The sequence below is a fragment of the Falco rusticolus genome, chromosome 5 (genome assembly GCF_015220075.1).
Source record: "Falco rusticolus isolate bFalRus1 chromosome 5, bFalRus1.pri, whole genome shotgun sequence".
In the NCBI taxonomy this organism is placed as follows: domain Eukaryota; kingdom Metazoa; phylum Chordata; class Aves; order Falconiformes; family Falconidae; genus Falco; species Falco rusticolus.
This window is the reverse complement of record NC_051191.1, coordinates 67,829,201-67,850,501: the sequence shown is the minus strand read 5'-3', so window position 1 is coordinate 67,850,501 and position 21,301 is coordinate 67,829,201. Positions and strand designations below refer to the sequence as shown.

General features: G+C 42.1%; 1 protein-coding gene across 2 annotated transcripts; it reads left to right on the top strand.

Annotated features, from left to right (window-relative positions):
- Positions 1–124: 124 nt before the first annotated feature.
- On the top strand, positions 125–20,797 carry RAD52 (RAD52 homolog, DNA repair protein). Of its 2 annotated transcripts, none has more exons than XM_037388445.1 (12): positions 125–282; positions 7,242–7,330; positions 8,789–8,890; positions 9,458–9,551; positions 11,255–11,322; positions 11,583–11,701; positions 11,791–11,866; positions 14,816–15,012; positions 15,214–15,356; positions 15,961–16,038; positions 16,551–16,796; positions 17,040–20,797. In XM_037388445.1, the coding sequence occupies exons 2-12, from the start codon at positions 7,244–7,246 to the stop codon at positions 17,093–17,095; spliced, it is 1,266 nt and encodes a 421-aa protein (XP_037244342.1). In that variant the 5' UTR covers positions 125–282; positions 7,242–7,243; the 3' UTR covers positions 17,096–20,797. The 2 variants fall into 2 exon arrangements, with proteins under 2 accessions (XP_037244342.1, XP_037244343.1); XM_037388446.1 differs by having other exon boundaries at positions 127–282; positions 15,220–15,356.
- Positions 20,798–21,301: the final 504 nt, after the last annotated feature.

The following is a 21,301-nucleotide window of genomic DNA, read 5'->3' as shown; positions in this document are numbered from 1 at the left end:
AAGCGCGACGCCCCGTAGCCCCGCCCACGGCGCGCGCTCCCAAGCCGGGCTTCCCTCTGCCTCCCCGCGGGGGCGGGCTGCGCCCCGCCTCCTGCCCCCCGCCGCGGGCGTGGCCTGCGGCAGCCCCGGCGCTGCGTCACCGGCCGGGCGCGGCCGTTGGAAGTCTGGCTCCTCTGCCGTGCCGTAGCGGCGGCTCCGGGCGTCCCTCCCGCCTCGCTCCGCCTCCCCGGGCGGGAACTGCGAACTGCCGCTGGAGGACAGAGGCGGCCCCTCTCGGCCCAGGTACCGCGACCAGCGGCCCGCCGCCGTGGGGCCGGAAACGCTCCCCCTCCCCTCCCCTCCCCTCCCCTCCCCTGGCGGCGGTGGGGCCGCAGCTGCTGAGCGGAGCCGGCCCCTCCCGCAGACCCACCCGGCGGGCGAGGGGCGGCCGTTAGCGGTCGCGCGGGGGCGCGTGTTTCCTCAGGGGCCCGCGCGCCGGGAGAAACTGTTGGCGGCGCCGGCTCAGGGGCAGCGCCGGGGGCGGGCGGAGAAAGCTGCCGCCTCTTCGCTGCCCTCCGCCCTGCTCCGCTCCGCAGGGGCCCTCTCCAGTCTCCCGCCGGTGAGGCTGGAGGTTCCCCGGCCGCAGAGCTGCGGTGGGTCGGCGTTGGGAGCCCGGCCGAATGAGCGCGGTGGCGGAGCTGCGGGCGGCGGCGCGGCTCTCCTCGGGTGAAAGAACCTCTGCCTTAGCCTGTGGTATTCCCGCAAAGGCAGTCCCAAAGCTGGCATGCTCAGCCGCGCTGCTACCCAGTCACACTTACCTTGGGCAAACTTCGGTTTCCCTGAGGAACGCGCCTTCTAAAGAAGACTTCCAGCCTGCTGTAACTGCCTTGATCCAGGCAGACCTAGCAAATGACCTGTTCAGGAATCTTTCTGCTTCGATTTTTTGTGATTTCGAGGTCTAAGTAGCCAAAACCAACATGGACTTCCTTAGCCGTGATTCTTAGGGGATGCTAAAGTGAGAGGTTGTAGTAAACTGGACAGATCTGTAAGACTATACAAGGAATAACAGTTATTGACGTATAATTTATCACTATTTAAATTAATATCTTGTTGCAATAAATACACTAATTCAGGCCTCCCTCAGTGATGGTAGCTGATATACACTGAGGTCCCAAAAACCTGAACTTCTTTTCAACTGTAGAAGCACAGAACGCATTTTAAATTAATTTCTGAAGAATAATTCAGTGCAGATAAGTGCATGCTATAATATATAAGCCCTTCTGTCATCAAGAGTAAAGTATCCCAGGGATACTTCACATTGCTATCTAGGAAAGCAGGATGAAAGTAGACATAGGCTGGCCCATGCTTGTAGTATTCTGCCAATTTTAAATGTAAATGATTTTCCATTTAAAAATACAGTGTCAACCTGGAGCAAAACAGAAAAACAGAGAGCTTGAGAGGTTTAGATTTTTCGTGGTAATTTAATTAGTGTGTCAGCTTATTATGGTCTTGCTGCCAGAAGTGTCATCTGTGCCTGGAATCGCAATGGTTTTTATGATCTGCAGTTTGACAGATCTCCCACAGCTCACAGAGTTCAGATGTTTTAGATTCCAGCCTGGATTAATTTCTTGTCCAGTAATTGCGTTTGGCAAAACTACAGACTTTCTACAGTTGCAATTGGACAGGCTGCTTTTCCCTTTAAACCCTAAACCATTAGTCTTCAGTTAAAAAGCCTGCTCTCTTTTCCTTGCAGTGGCTAAAGTGGCTTATACATAAATGATGTTGTTATAAATTAATCTGACAGGCTTTTAGAAAGAAGTACCCACATAAATAATTTACAATATTTGAGTAATATTTCTGCCAGGTCTGGTCTCCAGAACAAGGTCTTTCCTTCTATGGTATCTTTGTAAATGAAAAACTAGTTGTTCAAGAGTGGGTTGTTCACTTTTTGTAACTGTGAGGTGTTAGTCTTTCACACCTGGAAAAGAGCTTGTATGCCAAACAAGTTGTTTTCTTTTTTCCTTCAGTTCTACCCCTTGGTGCAATAAAACAAAGCACCTCTTACTACAAAACTAGTTCATTTTTTGTTGTTATAGTGATTATTATTTTTTTATAATATCATTGAAAGATTATATGTGAAGGGGTAGTGGTTAGTCTATACAGGACTGTGGATTAATGCAAAGAAATGAAGTAATGCAAGAAATAAAAAATTTCAAATTTAGAATGGCTTGGAATATCTGTTTCATAAGGCACTATTATGCGTTTTTAACTAATGAAACTGTGCACCCTTTGTAAGGAAAAAAGTGACAATGGTTGATGATGAGTTTTAAAACAGCGAACAACACTGTGTAGGGCACAAGTAATTCACACATAACACTGCTATTAAGGAATGTGTTTGGAGGAGTAACCAGCAAAATTTGAAAAATGAGCAGCCTAAAACACAGCAACGTATGTATTAAAGTAACCAGTTTGGACTGGAATGAGATTTGTAATTGCTGGGGAAGCAGGGTCTTAAGCTTCCAGTAGATTTATTGATGTTCAATGAATTCGTGACAAGTGTATAAAGGCTGTTATGACAGGAGACTCAGCATAATGAGTAAGGAGATGAGTTTCTCATCCTGTGTTCCAAAAATACAGGAACTGACCAGATAGGCTTCATTTCAGACGTTGGAGGTATTCAGACATACTTAAATAGAAAAACTCCCCCCAAATGCATAATGTTACTCTGCTAAGCTTGTATAAAGATAGGGAAGAAAGAGCTGTATGCTTTGTTCATTAAAGTGTTAATTAGTAAAAAGTGTAACAAATTAGTGTTTAGTGCAGGGAGTGTATCATCATCCTAGACATAACAAAAGTTAATGTAGTACTGCCTGGTAAATCTAAGGGTTAAATTATGTTTTTGGAATCACATGTATAGATTGCACTGAAATAGGCTATACTAAGTTATGTCAGATCTGACATGTGCTTAACTGAGGAGAAATTGTTATAGTGGGGTTCATATGCCTTGAAAACAAGTACATCTGAACTACTGCAGATAGTTCAAACTTTTCTGTATTATACCTTTTTATTCTCTTGCTACAGAATATGGCCTGAATCAATACCAGTAAGATGCTTTGATACAGTACTGGAAGCATCAGAGGCCACCATTAGTCTACAATAGACATCCAGTCTCATGATCTCCCTGTGCGTTTCATTGTTCAACCTATAACATGCTGAATATCTTTTTCTTCTGTTGAATTTAGCAGAACATTACCTCACTTTTCTCAAGTCATCAAGGTTGTTTGCCTAGAGATACTATCAGAAGTCAAAACTGGAGAGTTAAATTGTATGCACTTTTTTCACAGCAGTTTTGTAATCTGTTTTTCACTATTTAAACTGGTGTAGTTCAGGCCTGTCTTGATAGGAACATCTACCCCATTATACTTCAAAGAGGTACACCTCAGCTCAGTGTTAGGTAAGGCTACCTTTGCATAACAGGTTAATCAACTTACAAAATAGTTTGGAGTTCCCAGAGGAGAATACTCCACAGAAACATAAAATTTTTATAAAGTTTTTTGTATGTTTTGTAAGAGCAATATGAACCTTAGGTTAAATATGTGGTATTATCTTTAGTGCTTGCTAAATCACTCATTGCTGCATGCATAGCTGTTTGCTCTTGGTGGGCTCAGTGGAATTGCATTTATTGGAAGAATGTTAAAGATTTTTACTCAGCAAACCAAAACTTCACTATGAAGGAAGCTTACCATATAGAAAAGGATGAGATTGAATGAAAAGCCCTCTAAAGTCGTATCTTAGATTGTGTGATGCTACAGTTAATTTCTTGAAACAGCCATGTTCTCGCTGAGTGTTTCCCAAGTTGTGATACTTACACAATTCATGGTATGCAAACTATTTTGAAGTGATGCAAAACTGCCTGCTTCTACCTTACATGCAGAGAACTGGGAACTGACACTCCTGGCACAGGATTAAAGCACAGTGCATGGTTCAAAAACCTGGTTTGTCAAGACAGAGGGGAATTGCTAGGAAAAGAGGTAATTTAGGACCAAAATCTCTTTTGGGGGGTTAACGGACAATAGGGTAGGAAGGTGAGTGAGGATGTGTTAATTTAGAAAATTATAAGTTATGTGCATACTATGACGGAAGGTGAAGATGTTGCCACTGTAAACTACAGTAGTAGTTCAACAGATTACATTCAGTATTATCTGTTCTAGAAGACTGGTTTATTTCCTACATGGGAATTTGTGTACACACCCAGATTTTCTCAGCAGCTGCTCAGTTCACTACCACCACACAAATTAATTTTCAACAGCACTCTAAAAGCAGGTATTTGTATTTCATATCCAGTTTCCTAAAACAGCCATTTTTTCTGATTGTGTATCTAGTATGTTCAAATTTTAAGCTTTTGTGTTGTTGACTTTTTTTTAAAAAGCAAAATCAAAATATGGTAGTAAAAAGCTGTTAAGATTCTTTGCCTGTTGTAGTCTATCAAGGTAACATTTTGGAGCACAGTGCAACATCTGTAGTTTTGTGTGTGGTTTTTCTCAGTGATAAGAAAACTTCCTGAGAATATTACCAGGCAAACTGAAAAGAATTCCCTGTAAATAATAAGTAATGGTCGCAATCACACAAGTAATAAATTATAATTCCTAGGTGCTTTTAAGCTGATGATAAACAGCTTTTATCATCCTGCATACAGAGCAAGTATATTTGAACTTTAATTTTTGGTATTTCAAGATGGTTTGAAAATACGACTTTTTTTAACACCAGTTTATGAGTCAGGCAGTCTCCTAGCACTGTTCTGGCCCTGGAGAGAGTTCGAGGTTCTTTTGTACTCCAGTCAATAGCTTATTATCTGCTTCCGTATTAATGTTTCATGTGAGTTAAAACGAGGGTGAAGAAACAATACTGGAGAATGAAAGTGCCTTGCCTTCCTAACTTCTGGCTCTGATATTGAGGTAGATTTATAACTCCATTTGCAGAATTAACTTTTCTCCCTTCTGAACTCCTACTCTAATAATTTTGAAATTGAAGTTCTGTCGCTTTGAAATGCTCTGACAATTGCTTTGAGACATGAGGTTTTCTGTGCTGCATTTAACACATTGTTGTAATAGAATGTTTGGTTTAAACAAGGCTTACAGCTGAAGCAAATGGTTCTTACAGGCAAAGCCTGAAACTAAACTGGCATCATCTGTCTTCTCCATGGAAGCTGTAGAGTAATACATAATCTGAATACAAACCACTGACATGTTTTTTAACTGTTTACTGCAGAGAAGTATGTTGCTAATATACTCTAGCAGCATCTGATCTATTGTATTAAAACCATATATTGTGAAGCTGTTTTTAGCAGAATTCTGTACTCCTCATTCTCATTCAGAAGCAATTCCCACATCTTATTCCAAGCTTTACTAAAGGTGTATCTCTTTAGAGAATTTAGGCTGATAATGGTGCAGACCATATAAAAATTTAAAGGGCTTTTGGTTTCATTTAAAGCTATTTTGCTTCAAAATGCCACCCACCTACTGTGCATAAAGATTTATGGCAAACTGGTAACAGGGCTACGTAGGCAAATGCACATATTTCATACTTTGGTTTTTTTTTTCCCAAGGGCGTTATAATGATTAAGATCTGATTTAGGCTGCTGGGGGGGGGCGGGGGGGCGGGGAAGTGGTATTGTTCAAACTTGGATTCCCTCTGCCAGTCACCAAATACTCTAATTTTTTTCTCTCTAATTTTCTCCCTCACAACACAGTGAACTCTTCACTTAAATCACAAGTGTTTCTGCTGGTAATATAAATTTCTATTTGTTCTCTTCCAAAACCAAATGTATTTACCACAAATTGCAGCTAACTTTTGATTGAAACACATTCAAATGTATAAACACTGTACAATTATAAAACTTTTGGACCAAAGATGAATAACTATAGCCAACCAAAATTAAGGAGAATTTGAGCTACACCTGGCTTAATTACCAGTGCTCACAGCTGCCAAGGAAACAACTAGTATCCTTTTTCTGAAAACTGTTTGCCAAGTTCTTAGTAAACTTTGGCTTCCTTGTTTAGAGTAGAAAAGCAACTTGTAAAAAGCGCTGAACCTGGAGTATGTTGACAAAGCATAATACTAGCCAGGTTCTGACTCTGTCAAATAATGCTGTCTACTGAGGATTTTAGACTCTCAAATTGTTTTGACATCTCAGCTGTCTTGTATGTATATTGATTCCATTTATGTTTGTATTGCATACTAAAGTCTTAGTGATAGACTACCAATTTTTCTCAGCATTTGTGCACATACAATAAAAGATTGTCTCTGCGGGCTTATGTAGAGGACTGCTGTAGCTCCTTTGCAGGCCTGTTTAATGAGCTCTCAGCAAGACCAACTCTCCAGCAGCAGGGTGGAGTGGAAATGCGGTACTGGGTAGGTGCTGGAAAAGGGTGCCATCTACTGAGTTACCGGTACAACTTCCTAAAATTCTTACAGGTTCTCTGTATTTTTCAACTCTGCGTAGTTTATATGATACCATCATAATAAAAGACAGTATGATTACAGTCAAAACAATATTCTTAAGTAAGACTGACAAGTCAGGGTATAGGCAAGTAAAATTTTAGAAAGTTGTCTCTGCTTTTTATCAGTCTAAGTATTCATGAACATTGAAAGTGACCTAGGAAGACAGTGCTGAAGAATCTGAAAGAGGGAATTATTTCGTTTTTCCTTACCTAGAATGGTACAATACATTCATATATACCTAAAAGGCAGGGGAGGAAAGATAGCATTTGTTACCAGTGTAATATTTAGAATAAAGACTCTAGACATTATTCATTTTTTGTTCTAGTCTCTGATCTCATGCAGGATCCAGAGGCTGTTGAATTTATTTGGGGGTTTTATTAGCAAGAATAATTTATTTGTTCTTTAAATAAAATAATTGTTTCACTATTATAATATAATTTAATTTAGGTTCACCCTTACTGGTTTCATGGAAGACCAGAACAGCAACTCTGCTTCTAGGATGAAACTAGCCATTTCTGCCTACATAGTATAGCATATTTAAGAAGAAAAGTTGTAACTGTTCTGAAACAACATCAGAAAACAAATTTGCAACTGGGGCTGCCAGCAGTTCCATGGAGTGAGAAGTATAGTATTACTGTTGTGTCCAACATGTCTGTGACAGAATACTGTAATACTTCATTGGGCAGTGGACTTGAACAGCTTTTTGGCATGTTCTGTTAGTTCTGTTATCTTCACTGTTTATATTTTTCTCTTATCTTTAGGGATGCCTGAAAGTCAAGGGAAAGACAGCGAAAGCTATATCAGCAGCAATAATTCCAGCACTAGCAATTCGGTTGCTTGCTTCGGACAGGTCAGTTCCTTTTGTCTGAGTGGGAAATAGAAGTTTTATGCTTGTACTTCTGGAAATCTGCTGTGCATGTTTACTCATTTTAAAGTTGGATACCGAAGGCTGGAGTCATATCCATTGTCCTAGCTATGCTATGCGTAATTATACATTACATTTTCCTCCGTGATAGCCTTGGCATGCCTCAAGTTACAATAAATTGCTCTGGGTTCTTCACAAAAGGTTTTTAATTCTGTTCCTTAAAAAATGGGGCTTATATTACTCTCTTTTATTTCCAGATAGCCTGGGTCATGTGTACACACATTCTCAGTAGTGGTTCAGAAAAAGTCAGCTACTTTCAGCTATTAAAAAATAAGCTCAAAAAATAATTTGGAAAAAATAAAACTGTATCTGGATTGAGCAGACCTTTTGGTGGTGAATTCTCTTCTCCATAATAAGCATTTTTACATACTTCCTGTAAAAGTATGTGCCTTTTTTTCCTTATGCCATTTGGTTACAGGCTTGCATTCTAGTGTCAGAAAAAGACAGTTATTCCTTTAAATTTCAGTAGAACCAAATACAAATTAGAGTGGTTTGGCGAGCATTAGAATTTGTGCAGCATATAGTCTTACAGAATTCTGTGTTTGGCTGAATGATAGGGTACCAATACATGCATACACAATACTTAGAATTGAGGTGTTTAAATGTCTGTTCTGTCCTGCATCAGAGCATAGCAACACAAGCTTTTTAGGGCTTGAATCCTTAAACATGCTTTTAGGCTTCTCTAACCTTTATGGATTGTAAATGGTATGGCTACTAAGACAAGGAGCAAAAGTTACACCACTTTGGGCTTCCAGTGATGCTGGTGTTATCTAAGGATACCAGTGTTGTTGGAATTATCCAAAGGACCTTCCCTGCATGAGGGGAATTTGCTGAACACTCCTCAAGAAATTCCTATTTTGACTGCTTTCCTGAGCAGCTGTCCTCCCTGCCCCGATAGCGTATGGTGGTAACGTAAGGTCAAACTTTGGGTTTGTTGGAGTTTGTAAATACACTTCTCTTGTTGGTCACAGAGATACTATGTTTTATTTTTGAGAGGTAAAGTACAAGCTTATATGTGTGTTCCTGGCAACCTTGACTAGGATTATGACTGCATTTAGATTTCAATACGATACTAATAGGCCTGGCTTATCTCAGTTTTTCTAATGTAAGTAACAGTTATGAGAAATGAAAAATAATTGCTACAATTCAATAATTAATGCTTTTATACCTGTACTTCAAGAGTAAGAGAAAAAAACCCAGTATAATGCACATACACACCCTAAGGTCTTTCCTTATCTGTCACATTCTGATTCTGAAAATGGATCATACACCTCTTGGAAGGACTGTATGTGGAAAAATGGGATTAAAAAAGTGATAATATAAGAAGGGGGGGAGCTAAAATAGGGAGAGTGAGAAAATTTGTCTTACCTTGTTTTTGTCAAGTATCAATACACAGCAAGTGAATATCAAGCTATCCAGCATGCTCTTCGTCAAAGACTAGGTCCAGAATATATCAGCAGTCGGCACGCTGGAGGAGGACAAAAGGTATGAAAAAACATGCATAGATGTTTCAACTCACGTTTTTTTCCAAGAAAACTGGGGTTAAAAAAGTTACAGTAATCTTTATTTTTTTTAAGTTAATTTCCCATATATTTAATATGCAGATATGAAAGGAAAGTCAGCATCACATAAATTCTGGCTTTTACTGAGCCACAGGTTCCTTTTACACCTTTAACTCTTCAGTGCTTCATCCTTTACAAGGGAATATTTATCTACTAGTGGAATATTGAGATGCTTTTCTTATTTTTTCCCAGAACTGAAATATACAAAGCATTACATAACACTGGGTGCATTTTACCGCTCTGTCTTCAGTTGATTAAGTCATATATGTTGTCATATTAACCCCCCATCACAGCTGCTGGAAGAGTGCGAACATAAAGCTGCATCATCATCCTTTTATTCACACTGTCTGAACCTTGAACTTTGCTGGGTTTCCTCAGTGTAAGATGATGTGTGCAATCCCTCTTTAAAATGAAGTATGTATAGATAGATGTGTGCACGTGTGTATGTCTTTTATATATAATATTTATGTATATATGCTTTTCTCTTCAGGTCTGTTACATTGAGGGTCACAAGGTAATCAGTCTGGCCAATGAGATGTTTGGCTTCAATGGCTGGGCTCACTCAGTCACTCAGCAGAACGTTGGTAAGTATCTCTGGAGGATAGAGAAGCCTTTACTCTTGTTTCACTGTGAGGCACTGAAGGATAAGTCTCTCAAATAAGGACCAGCGTATCTATCCTAGAACTTGGTCACTTCAAAGAACCTGGGGAGAGGCATGTGGAATTCCCAGGTGTCTCAGCAGTTGGTAAGAATGCAAGAAATTGAATAACAATGGAGCTTCTCTTTTTTTTTTTTTTTTTTTTTTTTTTGATCTTGCACTTGAATACATCATAGTCATTTTTCTAAGTGTGTTTATGATTATTCTTGAGCTATTCTAATCAAGTTTTCTGATCTCTATGGGAGCACTCAGTCAAGAGTAATTACAATTAAACTATTTAACACCCAGCAGCCCTGAGCCAACTTTCATACTTGCCTGTAATTTTATATTCTAACAAGTTCATATTCTCAGTTAATATTCCCCTAATCTTTAGGGACCAATCTTTTTCTGTAGGTTCTTCTTCTAACCAGTACCTGGTTCTGAGATTTTTACAGTAGAGAGCTTTGGAAAAATTCTTCTTCTAGAAAATGGTATTCAGGTGATCTTAAAGCTTAAGCTTCTTCCATCTCTATAGCTGAAATAGTTCCTGCCAGAGGAGTACTGTCCTTGTTTGCAGATCTGCTGTGTTTCGATTGAAGATTGGTTGTTGAAGGAGCTCAACAAAGCTGCTTAAGTGTACCTCCTTCCTTCCTCCTCACCTTCAGAAATCTTTTCTAACCTCAGGCTGGTAGATTCGAGACATAAAACAAGTTACTTCATTGCTTCTTATCTGTTCTGTACCACCGTCAGAAAGGACTGACATCCTTCAAACTTCAATCTTTTTCAAATAATGCCATTACAAATCATTCCTTTAGAAATTCAGAGACAGAGGATTTTGTTATGTTTGTTTTTAAATTCCCGAGTAGAAAAAGAGCTTGCACCTCCAGCCGGTTTATGAAACAAACAGACCGGATCAGTACAGAAGAACTTTCAAAGCCCAAAATACAGTTACTTGAACTTCAAAGCATTTCATTTCAGGCATGTGTCATGTTTCTATCAGACTTGCAAGATTGCTAACTAGAGTGCCCTATGTATATTACGTAGCATTGCTTTTGGTGTAAAGTAAGGTAGATCAGAGATTCTGGATTGAGAGTTGTATTGCAACCTGTTAAGCTCTTCAGGCACTCTGTCCTGGATAAAACCTCGTGCAAAATTTCACAAATTGGAGACTTCTAGTATATAGTAGAGAAGAAATTACTTTTATAGATGGCAGTTTCTTTTCCACTGCTGTTTTTATAAATTGATTTTTTTTTTTTGTTAATTTAAATCTTTCCATCCTGCTGAAAAAAATGTTGTGCTTTGAACGTTTAGGAGATGTAGCTGAATGAGAAGTAACATTTATAACTCTTCTTTCTTTCATATGTTAAAGTCTATACATGTAGTAGAAGGGTGTGCATGTTTGGCAGCAATAGCCACTAATAACCAGAAAGTTATCACGTAACGTCCTCAGAGCCTATAGACAAGGTAGCATTCTCAGACTACGGTTAATATTTTGTAAGTCACGCTCCATTTTATAGAAGAGGATACAGTATCTTGGGCACATTCAATAAGTATGGTACAGGTTTATGAATGTCTTCAAAGGACAAAATAAGATCTAAATGTGGATCAGAAGTCTTGTATTATTTAGGATGTTATTTTTCCCTCCCCCAGACTTTGTTGACCTCATCAATGGCAGGTTCTATGTGGGGGTCTGTGCATTTGTGAAAGTTCAGCTTAAGGTAAGTGGATTTTTTTGTTTGTTCTGTCCATAATTGAGCGATTGCCTGAAGCTGTGAATGAAAGTTCATGCATAGGTCAGACTGTAGTTCTTGAGTACTGTACCATGCCAGAGAACCTAGTGTTGTCCAAAACATTGACCTTGCTATAGAACAACCAGCTAAGAGCGAGTAATCAGGCTTAGGAAAGCACACCCTCTAACAAGAAGTGCTGTATGTGCTGAAATTCTCTTACTCTTAGTATTTTAAAATTTTTACGGCAGGATGGATCATACCATGAAGACGTGGGGTATGGAGTCAGTGAAGGCCTAAAGTCTAAGGCCTTGTCCCTGGAAAAGGCAAGAAAGGAAGCAGTAACTGATGGACTGAAGCGGGCACTCAAGTAAGTGATGATCAGTACTTGTATGTTTTCAGAAGTTAAGTGAGAATTAAGTGTTATTTTCAGTCACAGTGAGCTGTTTTGTTTCTCAGGTGCTTTGGGAATGCTCTTGGGAACTGCATCCTAGACAAAGACTACCTACGAGCTGTGAATAAGCTTCCACGTCAGGTGCAGTACATGGGCTGTTAGAGCAGGGACTGCAAGACATCCACTGCTCCTAGTCCTTCATATTAAAAAGATTATAAATAATTATATCAATGCATCTCATCCCTGAATGTTTCCAACTATGAGACCAATAGCCTTTGCCCGATAGTTTGTGTGAACTGTTTGTTACAGTATTCTCCCTGACATTTTACTACAGCTACTCTAAATTTTGACTGTTTGCAGTAGGCAAGATCACTATGGTGAAGAAACAGTATCCTGCTCAAGACCTCATGTGACATTTATGGCCAGTTTATCTAAGCCTCTCTGTCAGGACCAGTAACACATACATCTGTGTTCGTAGCAGGTGAAATGTTACCACGGGAAACGCTAAATTCTTTAAAGCAGGTTGTTCTAGGTGCCATTTTCTCTATGTGCTGCAGTTCTTAAGACTTTAAGCTTTGTCAGCAACTCAGTTCATCACTGTCATCTAGCCACTTCTGCTTTAAATGTGTATGTATCAGCAATAATACCAGTGTCGAGTTACATATTCATCTCACAGGTGAAACAGAGGTCCTTGGGAGAACAGTTGTCGAGGTTGCATGCGTGTTTCTTTACTGTGTGCTTTTGCTCTGTATACGGCAAAGGCCAGAACACCTCTCTCAGTTTTTTCTCGTTGTCACTGGCAGCACAATCCAGTTTACAAGTTCTAATGAAAATCAAATGTACTTGTCGTATTCTTCTCATTACTGGACTTTTTCAGGAATAATAAAAAAAAAAAGAATAGGAAATAACTGCATACAGGTACATAATTTCCGATTGCTGTAACAGGTCAGAAAACCAGAGACTGTGGGCAGAACAGAAGAGTAGGCAGACAGTGTATCTATTATCTGTGTAACCTACCCTAAAGCAGGTACAGCTCTCTGCATTCCCACAAAATGGGGACTATTTCATTTGGTCCTGAAGTCTCTCAGGCTGTCAGCATATAATGTCAGCAGTTGGGAAGCAGGAAAAAGGAGCTCTGGCAGACTTCCTCCTTCAAATCAAGTTTTCCGTATGCGTAACCCAGGATATCCTAGAAACAATACCAGGTGGGTCACATACCAAAGCTGTTTGTTGGAGTTGGAACTTTACTTAATTTTTGGTGAAATCCATACAGTAGCAATGTCAATATATGCATTGATAGTTGCTTCATCCTTTTATTAACTGGTATTCAAACTCTACCAGGTGCTAATGCACATCACAGCTAGACTGGAAATACACTCAACGTGGTCCTTGAAACAAAATTTTACAGCGTGCCAGTATTTCACCCCTCATTGTTCTTGTTAGAATAATAGACAAGTTATTCTGTACCAGTGCTTTTCTACTGAGGTCTCAAGCAAAGGTAATTTCTAAAGCTGGTTTCAACTTCTAAGTTAACCAGATTGGATCCTTCACAAAAAAACACTGCAAACTACTTCATGCATCTGCGATAGAAAGGGTGAACCAAGCTATTGACCCACAACAACTTTTAGCGGTTGCCATTCGCTTCAAAGTCTTACCACAGAACAGCGAACAGTTTACACTATCTTGTTTTGCGACGTGTGGAGTGTGCAAATGGCCCTGCAGATGTCCTCTGCTTGACTTAAAAAATGTGTTGGTACCTGAGTTTTGCAACTGAATTATTAGAGTGGGATGTACTGGACTTGGCTGCTGGAGTTTGAGGAATAACATTAGGATGATCAACACTCCAATTTATTTGTCTTAAATACCTGAAATGATACTATGGCAAGCTGTCAGTCTTGAATGTAGGAAGAATTAGTGTGTATAACTGATGTGTACTTGAACACTTATTTTCCTTGATGTAAGTACGGTTCTGACTCTTCCTGAACCATAAGTGGCCAGGTTACATCTTGCTTTGCTTTTTCAACTCCTTACCTCCTTAAAGGTTCAGTTTGCAAGGGAAGAGCTGCAGTTGACTTTACTGTCTGTGAAACACTAGGTCAGTGAACCCTCTGAGGTAACCAACACCATCGAGAAATGCCTCTTTTGGGGGTCTTTGGTCCAGAGAAAGAGATAAGAAATGGTGATGTACATCTTCATCAGTGACAACCACACTTTAACCGCCTTCTTCCTGAGCTATCGCAGTTTATAAGAACGATGTGATATAACACAGTGGTCTTCATAGCATTAAAGTTGTCCCGGCTGTTGCACTTCAGTAACTGACATCAATCTTGTTAGGTCCCGATGTGTACCAGCTGGGGGCAGCAGGCTTCCAGGTGGTAACCTACCTTGCTGACTGAAGAAAAAGTAAGACTTTTACAGCTGTTGATCCGTGGAGTTTCACAGTAGAGTTGCTTTCATCATGCTAGGATTTACCAAGCTCTGCTAGCCAGCCTAGAGCTGAAAGGCAGTTCTGTCTAGCTAACTTAGACTGTAGGAGCAGATCCAAAGCAACATCTTGCCAGGATGGTGCAGATCTCTGCTTTGCCAGGATTATTTTCTATTAGTGGCGTTACCACCAATCTGTAAAATCACAGTGCCAAACCATCTTATCTTGAATAAAGAAAGAATGGTGTACCTTCCTCGGGGACCTCATGATTACAGAGCTGAGTAAAGGTTTCTCATGCCCTTTAATACAAGTATGAAAATGGAACTGGCAAAACTAACAGACTCAGCAACAGACTTGTGAGACTGAGATGCTGTAGAATTTTGCATCGATGATCTGCATTTGTTCCCCTTTGCAGAGACCAGAGTCGGGGGAGATATGGGCTATATCTGCCATGAAGCAGTGAACTATTAAACTAACAGAAAGTTGCATGAATTTGGTTACTAACTAGCTAAATAACTTCATACTGAAAATAGGTTTCATTTTTCTAACTTACTAACTCAGAGCAAACAGATTTTTCAACGGTACCATGCAGAAAACCCCTGTGCCTATTTCATTAACTCAGTGAAGGAAATTTCTAAATATGTTTTCTTTTTTTCCTTTACTAGATACCGCCTGAGTTAGATTTGGTCAAAGCTAAAAGACAGGACTCTGAACCCGAAATAGAGAAAGCAAGATACAATAGCTGTTTGGAAAGGCAGAACGCAGGAGGGAGACGGCACTGTGAGATGACATCTGATTGTAAGCCTGGTCAGCCAGAAGCTGCTGTAGTGACAGTAGATCAGAAACAGCCAAATAGTTCTAGGTGAGACTGCTATTACAAATCTATTTTATAAGCTATAGTAGAAGTTACTGTACCTTTTAAAACACATGGACGACCCAATTTGGAAGATGCCATAGAATGCTATTTAGTGGATTTTTCTTGCTCTTATTTCTTTATGCATTTTTTTCTTCATAAAGTATAATTGCTAAAATCCTGTTTAACTTTGTCCTTATTTGTGGGGAGGAGCAGAAATACAGGCTCCTTTGCTTTCGAGTGTGATGCCACTTACCAGCGGAAATTGCGACAAAAGCAGCTGCAGCAACAGTTCCGGGAACAGATGGAGAAAAAGAATCAGGTTCCCGTAGTTACTCCTAGCAGCAAACAGGGTAAGCCTTGGCATTAAAAAATGACAGTTTTAGTGATAGCTACTGGCAGGCATGTGTTACCCTCAATATAGGAGCCTGACCAGTTTAATTTCTTTTTGTACTCTATTGTCAATATACTGTTGAGGCCAAAGGAAGGAGGATTATCGTGTTTTCCCCCGTGTTCTTGAAGTGGCAGGAGTGCCAGCTCTCAAACTGTGTCATTAAATCTGCAAACTTTCCAACCACCCTAAAGCAGCTGTTCTCAGTACCACTAACATGCTGCACCCGAGCTGAGCCTGCAGCACTTTGCGGAGGTGGTTGCAGGCAAGTAGGCATTGCATTAGCCTCCTGATACATTGCTCTTCACTTGTGGGGAAGTCTGGACAGCTGTGTGACAAGCAGGAACTGGGGGATGGGGTAGAGTAGTGTGGTTGCTCTTGTCAGCCGTCGTCATACAGAATCTTACCATTCTACATACTGCCATCAAAACATAACCAGCTCTAGGAAAAAAGAGGGTACCTGGTGGCAGCTGCTGCTTACCATTTCCGACTCACGCTCCGTTAAGGTGCAAAAGGGTGCTTCTGTATTTCTAATATTCATCTCTTCTTGTGTTACCTCCCTCCAGCAACACCTGATCCTCCTGTAAAGCACAGCACCCCAGCAGAAGCACAACAGGAGCCAGCAATAGAAGAGTTCTTCGCAGGTCAGCCAGAAACTGATGAGTAATAGAGTGTTAAATCATTAGCATCTAAATCTGTTTTTTGGAGTACAGTGTAAAGGTAAGAGTTCTGAAGAGGCTGCAATAATGGAAGTGTGAGTATGAGTCTGATCTTAACAAGACAAACTTGGCTTGAGTGGCAGGGGAAATTATGTCCGTCACCATGAGGGGTTTCAGTAGAGTTGTTATACCTTTTTCCTGAAGCAATATTGTACAGAAACAGAACATTTAGCAGGGGAGACCATGACAGGGAGGTGTCATTTCTTAACATATCTATGGCTGTTTGGGTCACACAAGCAATGTCCAGGCACCGTGATGCACAAGTCCAGAGCACAAGGGGTAGTACCATTTCCCTGCTGATATAAAAGATGCTTTACAGTTTAACTTTTATAGTCATCACCACTTGTAGGAAAAGAGTGAGCTGGTCCTGGAGTTACTGTGATTCCTGTAGTGCAATCCTGTTGTCTTTGGTCGGAACACCTTTTCATTCGTTCTAGACGATCCTGAACTTTGGGACGTTTCCTTGGAGACCATTGATCTTAAGGTAATGGGTCACAAAATGGCAGACCCATCAGCAGGACAGCGGACACCTGAAACACCACGTGGACATCATGGAATGACTACTCGTAGCAGGACGCCTCACAGAATGAATTACCACAAAGCTTCTGCTAGACTTGCTCAGTTGCAGCCATCTGCTACAACCATGAGCAGCAACAGCAGCTGTGCCAACCAGCAGACCTCAGGTACGTTCTGTCTCAAAGCCAAGAGCCATTGTTAAAAGCAGCACTGTTAGATGAGTAAAGTGGAGTGGGAGAAACATTCCTCTTTTCTTGGACCTGGCTGCAGATGCTGTGACAGTGGGCTAGGAGAACTATCTGGTTTTTCTATCCAGCTGTCCTATCAAGGAGGAGCTAGAGAAAGAACTTTTAAAGCAGAAAAAAAGCTTTTAAGAAACTTCCATTTCTCACTATCTCCCTGTTTGGCAGAGTGCAGCCCCCACAGAAGTCAAAGCTTGAAGAAAAGGAGGCTACAACCTATATAAGACACCTGGTGCTATCGTTACATCCCTACTGGATTACATCAGATGACTGCAGTTGGCTGTTCAAATTACGTGAGCAATTCTAGTGCATGAATGGACTTTCCTTTATATTATGGTGAAGCAACACAGAAGAGTTTCATACAGCCAGAAAGAACTCACTGTACTTTTAGGTTACTCTATGTTTCAGCTGCCTCTTTCTATAAACAAGCAATCATGTGTGCTTCTGCAGCACTAGACTTGGGGCTGTATTACAAGCTGACGTTACATGTGATTTGCCTGAAAGGGTAACAGAATTAATCTTTAAAATGAGATGCAATTCATAGCTTCTTTCTCTCTCAGCGTTGCATTTCAGCACGGAGAAAAACTGAGTAAAACAGGGAGAGGGCGGGTTATGGTCATATGAGAAAGCCTGCAAGCTGCGGTCACCTGTTCAGTGAGGCTGAGTGTGTGGAGCGGTGGCAGCATCCACCTCCCGTGCACAGCCCAGCCCTTTGTGGTCGCACGAACAGGGTCAGAGCCCATTCCTCTGCCTCAGCTTGTTCCTCAAGACGCTGGATTCCTGTGCAGCAGCTGCAGATGCAGCTGTGCCTGTGCAACAGGGCAGCGCAGGGGCCAGAGCGTGCTGCAGCTGCTGCCGGAGCTGCATGTAGCATCTTAGTGTTTGCTTGGGCCCTTTGTAAAATGAATGGGAGCTGCACTTCAGTTTTTAAATAAGCTTTCAACCCTTTCCAATATAAAAATAAATGTGAACACAAACCACACTTGGAGCTGTTCATGCCTCTATACCCTTCAAACCGTTACAGCTCAGTTCCTGCTTAACAAGCTCAAAGAAGTTAATGCATTCTGACTAGTTACAAGTAGGAAGCCAAAGAGATTTACCACTGGGTCTGTACAGCCTCACATTTGCCTTAAGACAGGTAAACAGAACTTCCAAGTGAGTTTTAAAGGTTAGAGCAAAGCAACAGCTGTTCGTTCTAGTAGGAAGGTCAAAGGAAGAATTCTTAGGTAGTATGTGGAAGATGCTTCCGTATCCATTTTGAGCAGCTCTGCTCTGGAAGGGGAGGAGCTCTCCTGGGCAGCTCTTCCTTCTCTCCCACCTGCAGCAAAGCGGGTCCGCTGCAGCTCCCGCTGCCTGGCAGGAACCTGGCACCACCACTGCAGGTTCCAGCTGGTGTCTGCTGACAGTGCTCTCCCTGGCAGGTGGTGGTTTCCGCTTCCCCAGGCATCGGGGCGGGGAGCCTGGCACCGCAACGCCTACCTGCAGTGCTGGAGACACAGAGGGTGACACCGCCTGACCGGGAGCCAGAGCTGGACCAGGAAAACGTCCACAAACTCTTTGGATTGGTCCAACCCTGAACTCAGTGTCAGACTTTAAACAGGACCTTGTCCCTGTACTTTGCCACCTCTGCTCTGTCCAGTCAAGTCTCTTAAAGCAGTCCAAGCGTAAATACCTTTGAAGGATTCAGCGTTAATTCCTGCTCCTCCTGCTTTACTTTCAGCACTTAATAGGTCTTTTTCCTTCAGCTGATCCTCTACTATCCACTTACCTCCTCAACAGTATAAAGAGCAAGGACTGACTTCAGTATGGAGAGATAGGACAAATTAACATTAACTGTAATAGATTACATCTAGAAAATAGTTTTGCATTTCACTGTGCTAGTTGCTGCCCGATTCAGTGCTGCTGTCAGAACAGCGCAGGGAAGAGGTACACACCGCGCCTCTGAGCCATGCACGCACTGCTGGAATCGCACACCTGTCAGGAGGGGAACGTGCAGCGCTCAGTCGCTGTATTCAAGGCCACTCTGAACTTCTACAGGGAAAAACTTAAGTCTCATATAAACACAACTGCGTCAGCTTTCTTGACTCTGTGCAAACATTGCACCAATAGCCATGCCCCCTCCAAGAGAAGTCACCGCAACAAGCCTCTCTGGATCCATCCTTCTGAGAAGGGCAGTAAAACTTAGAGCTGGAGCTTCCCTGCCCCTCCCCCCAAGGCCTCGTGCAGCATGACTCACACCAGAAACTGTTCTTAAAATGGAAAAAAAATGCAGCAGCAATTAGTGTTTAGAAATGCCACAATTCCTGCAAGTCTGCAGTTGTTTGAGGATGACCCCATAAAATATACTGGTCCACTCCCACTCTTACCAGTATGGTTGCAGATTTGGGAATGGAATTCCTACCCTAGAGCTACACTAAAAAGTTTTTTTTCCCAGCACCGGTGCGCATCCCTGCTCCTTTCCACCCCGGGGAGGGGGGCAAGGGACCAGCAGGAGGAGAGTCGGACTCTCCTGTGCCCAGGAAGGGCGGCCCCAGCCCCTGCAGCACACCCTGCTCTGGCCTCGCTGCCCGCAGGGAGCGGAGAGCCACCACCAGTGCAGCCCCACCTGCGCTCGGCCCCGGAGAGCCGCCTTCTCCTCTCACATCTCTGCATGTTTCCCTGCTGCTTGGTAACTTCCCGACAGTCTCGGCCATGAAAGCAGTCGTACTGTACGATTCTCCTACGTACCACTTCTCCCTCCTGTCCCCCGAGGCCCCTCCTCTCAAAGATCTTTTCTATGAATTATTCTTTAAAGTACCATCTTCCAGCATATTCGAGTGAAAGGCCAGAGGCTCGTTACCGATCACTGCCTTTGAGAAGTTAAGGGTCTCATTAAAATGGGGTTTCTTGTACTTTCCTGTGATACAACTGGGAAGCTGGGTAACAGCAATCACTCCGGGAAGAGGACAGAGCTGATGGAACCTGCTGTTCAACAAGAAAACCCACAGCTCAACAAGAGCAGGTTTGGTTTATTTGAATGACTTCATTAAATATTCTACAAAGGTAACAAACGGCAGCACAAAGCGCAATCGTACTAGAAGCGCACGGCCTGGGTTTAGTGCAAAACATACAACTAACTATGGCCAGGGAAGCCCGAAGTTTCAATTCATTTTATTTTTTTATTTTTTTTATTTTTTTACAGTGTACATTGTTAAATAATGTAAAGAAAACGCTTGAAATTCAGAAACAGATTTTATGTGGAAAAAGATACTCAAAGTGTAATATTAAACAAAATAATTTAACAGTTCAGTAGCATTAGTTTATTCCTCTAGACTTCAGTTATTCATCCACAGGAGGAGAGGGGAGGGGGAGGGGATATCAATGGTAAATAAAGCCAGTTCTTGCATAACATTAAGTGAAAAAACAACCTCAAACTTATTAGATCAAAATTAAATAACAATGTGCTGCATCCAGCCGACTGGTTCCCCCGTCAGGAACATTCCCCTTGTTTCATTACTGCCTCGGGTTTGTCACCGCTCCCGTTCCCAGAGCGCACCTCCCCCCTCGCACCGCACCGGGGTGCCTTCGGGAAACTTCCCTGCGTTCCCTGCTTCGCTCCAGCCACCGGGACCCCCGTTTTCTCCTTCCAGCACTCACGCACACCATGAGCCTTCTCTCTCCTTCTGTAGCTCCAGCCTGCACTTCAGTTACAAAGAATAAACTCCCCAACGTAAGGAACTCGGAGCCCAGCCACCCCAACGCTATAGCTGTCGCCCCTCAGGCGTCCATCTCCAGCCTGTACCTGCCCTTGCTGCCAAAACCGCTGTACAAAAAGTGACCAAAGAGGAACGGATCTTGCAGTTTCTTTGTAAAAAGAAAAAGTGACAACATACGCAAACAGAAAAACTCCCTGTTAAGGCTCCACAGGGGAAGAGCGCCCCTGGGGGGGGGGGGGAAATTCAGGCAAGTAACACCTCCGGGATGCGCCAGCCCCCAGGATACTGGTGCGCGACTCCCGAGCGCGAGGAAGCAGTGCTCTCTCCCCTCACTGCTTTTTGCAGCACTACGTAAATACTGGTTGGTATTGTTTTTAATTTGAAAGGGAAACCAGTATTTTTTAAATAGGAAAAGGGATAATGGCCAAAGCAGAAGGTACAGTACAGTTGCTAAGAGGTGACAGATAGTGACAGTCCTGGCACCAGCTTGAAATTTGTGAAGAGTCAACAAAATTGTAAATCCCCCAGCAAGACAGAGGAAGCTTCTCGATGCCGGCTGTTTCAAGTACATCCATTGCCGGCAATGGACGTTGCACCAGGACAGTATTCCTGGCTTAAATGGATTTTAACAAAAACAAAAACAAAAACAAATCAAACAAAAAAAAAAAAGGTAAGAAAAGCAATCCCAGCAGACCAGCCCATGCCAACGAGCAATGGCACCTCTCCCTCAAGTCA

Bases quoted from the DNA above. Each gene is read 5' to 3' on its own strand.
- RAD52 (XM_037388445.1), top strand. From the start codon at position 7,244: ATGCCTGAAAGTCAAGGGAAAGACAGCGAAAGCTATATCAGCAGCAAT. The intron at 7,331-8,788 runs GTCAGTTCCTTT...GTTTTTGTCAAG, and splicing joins CGGTTGCTTGCTTCGGACAG to TATCAATACACAGCAAGTGA. The intron at 16,797-17,039 runs GTACGTTCTGTC...CCTGTTTGGCAG, and splicing joins TGCCAACCAGCAGACCTCAG to AGTGCAGCCCCCACAGAAGT.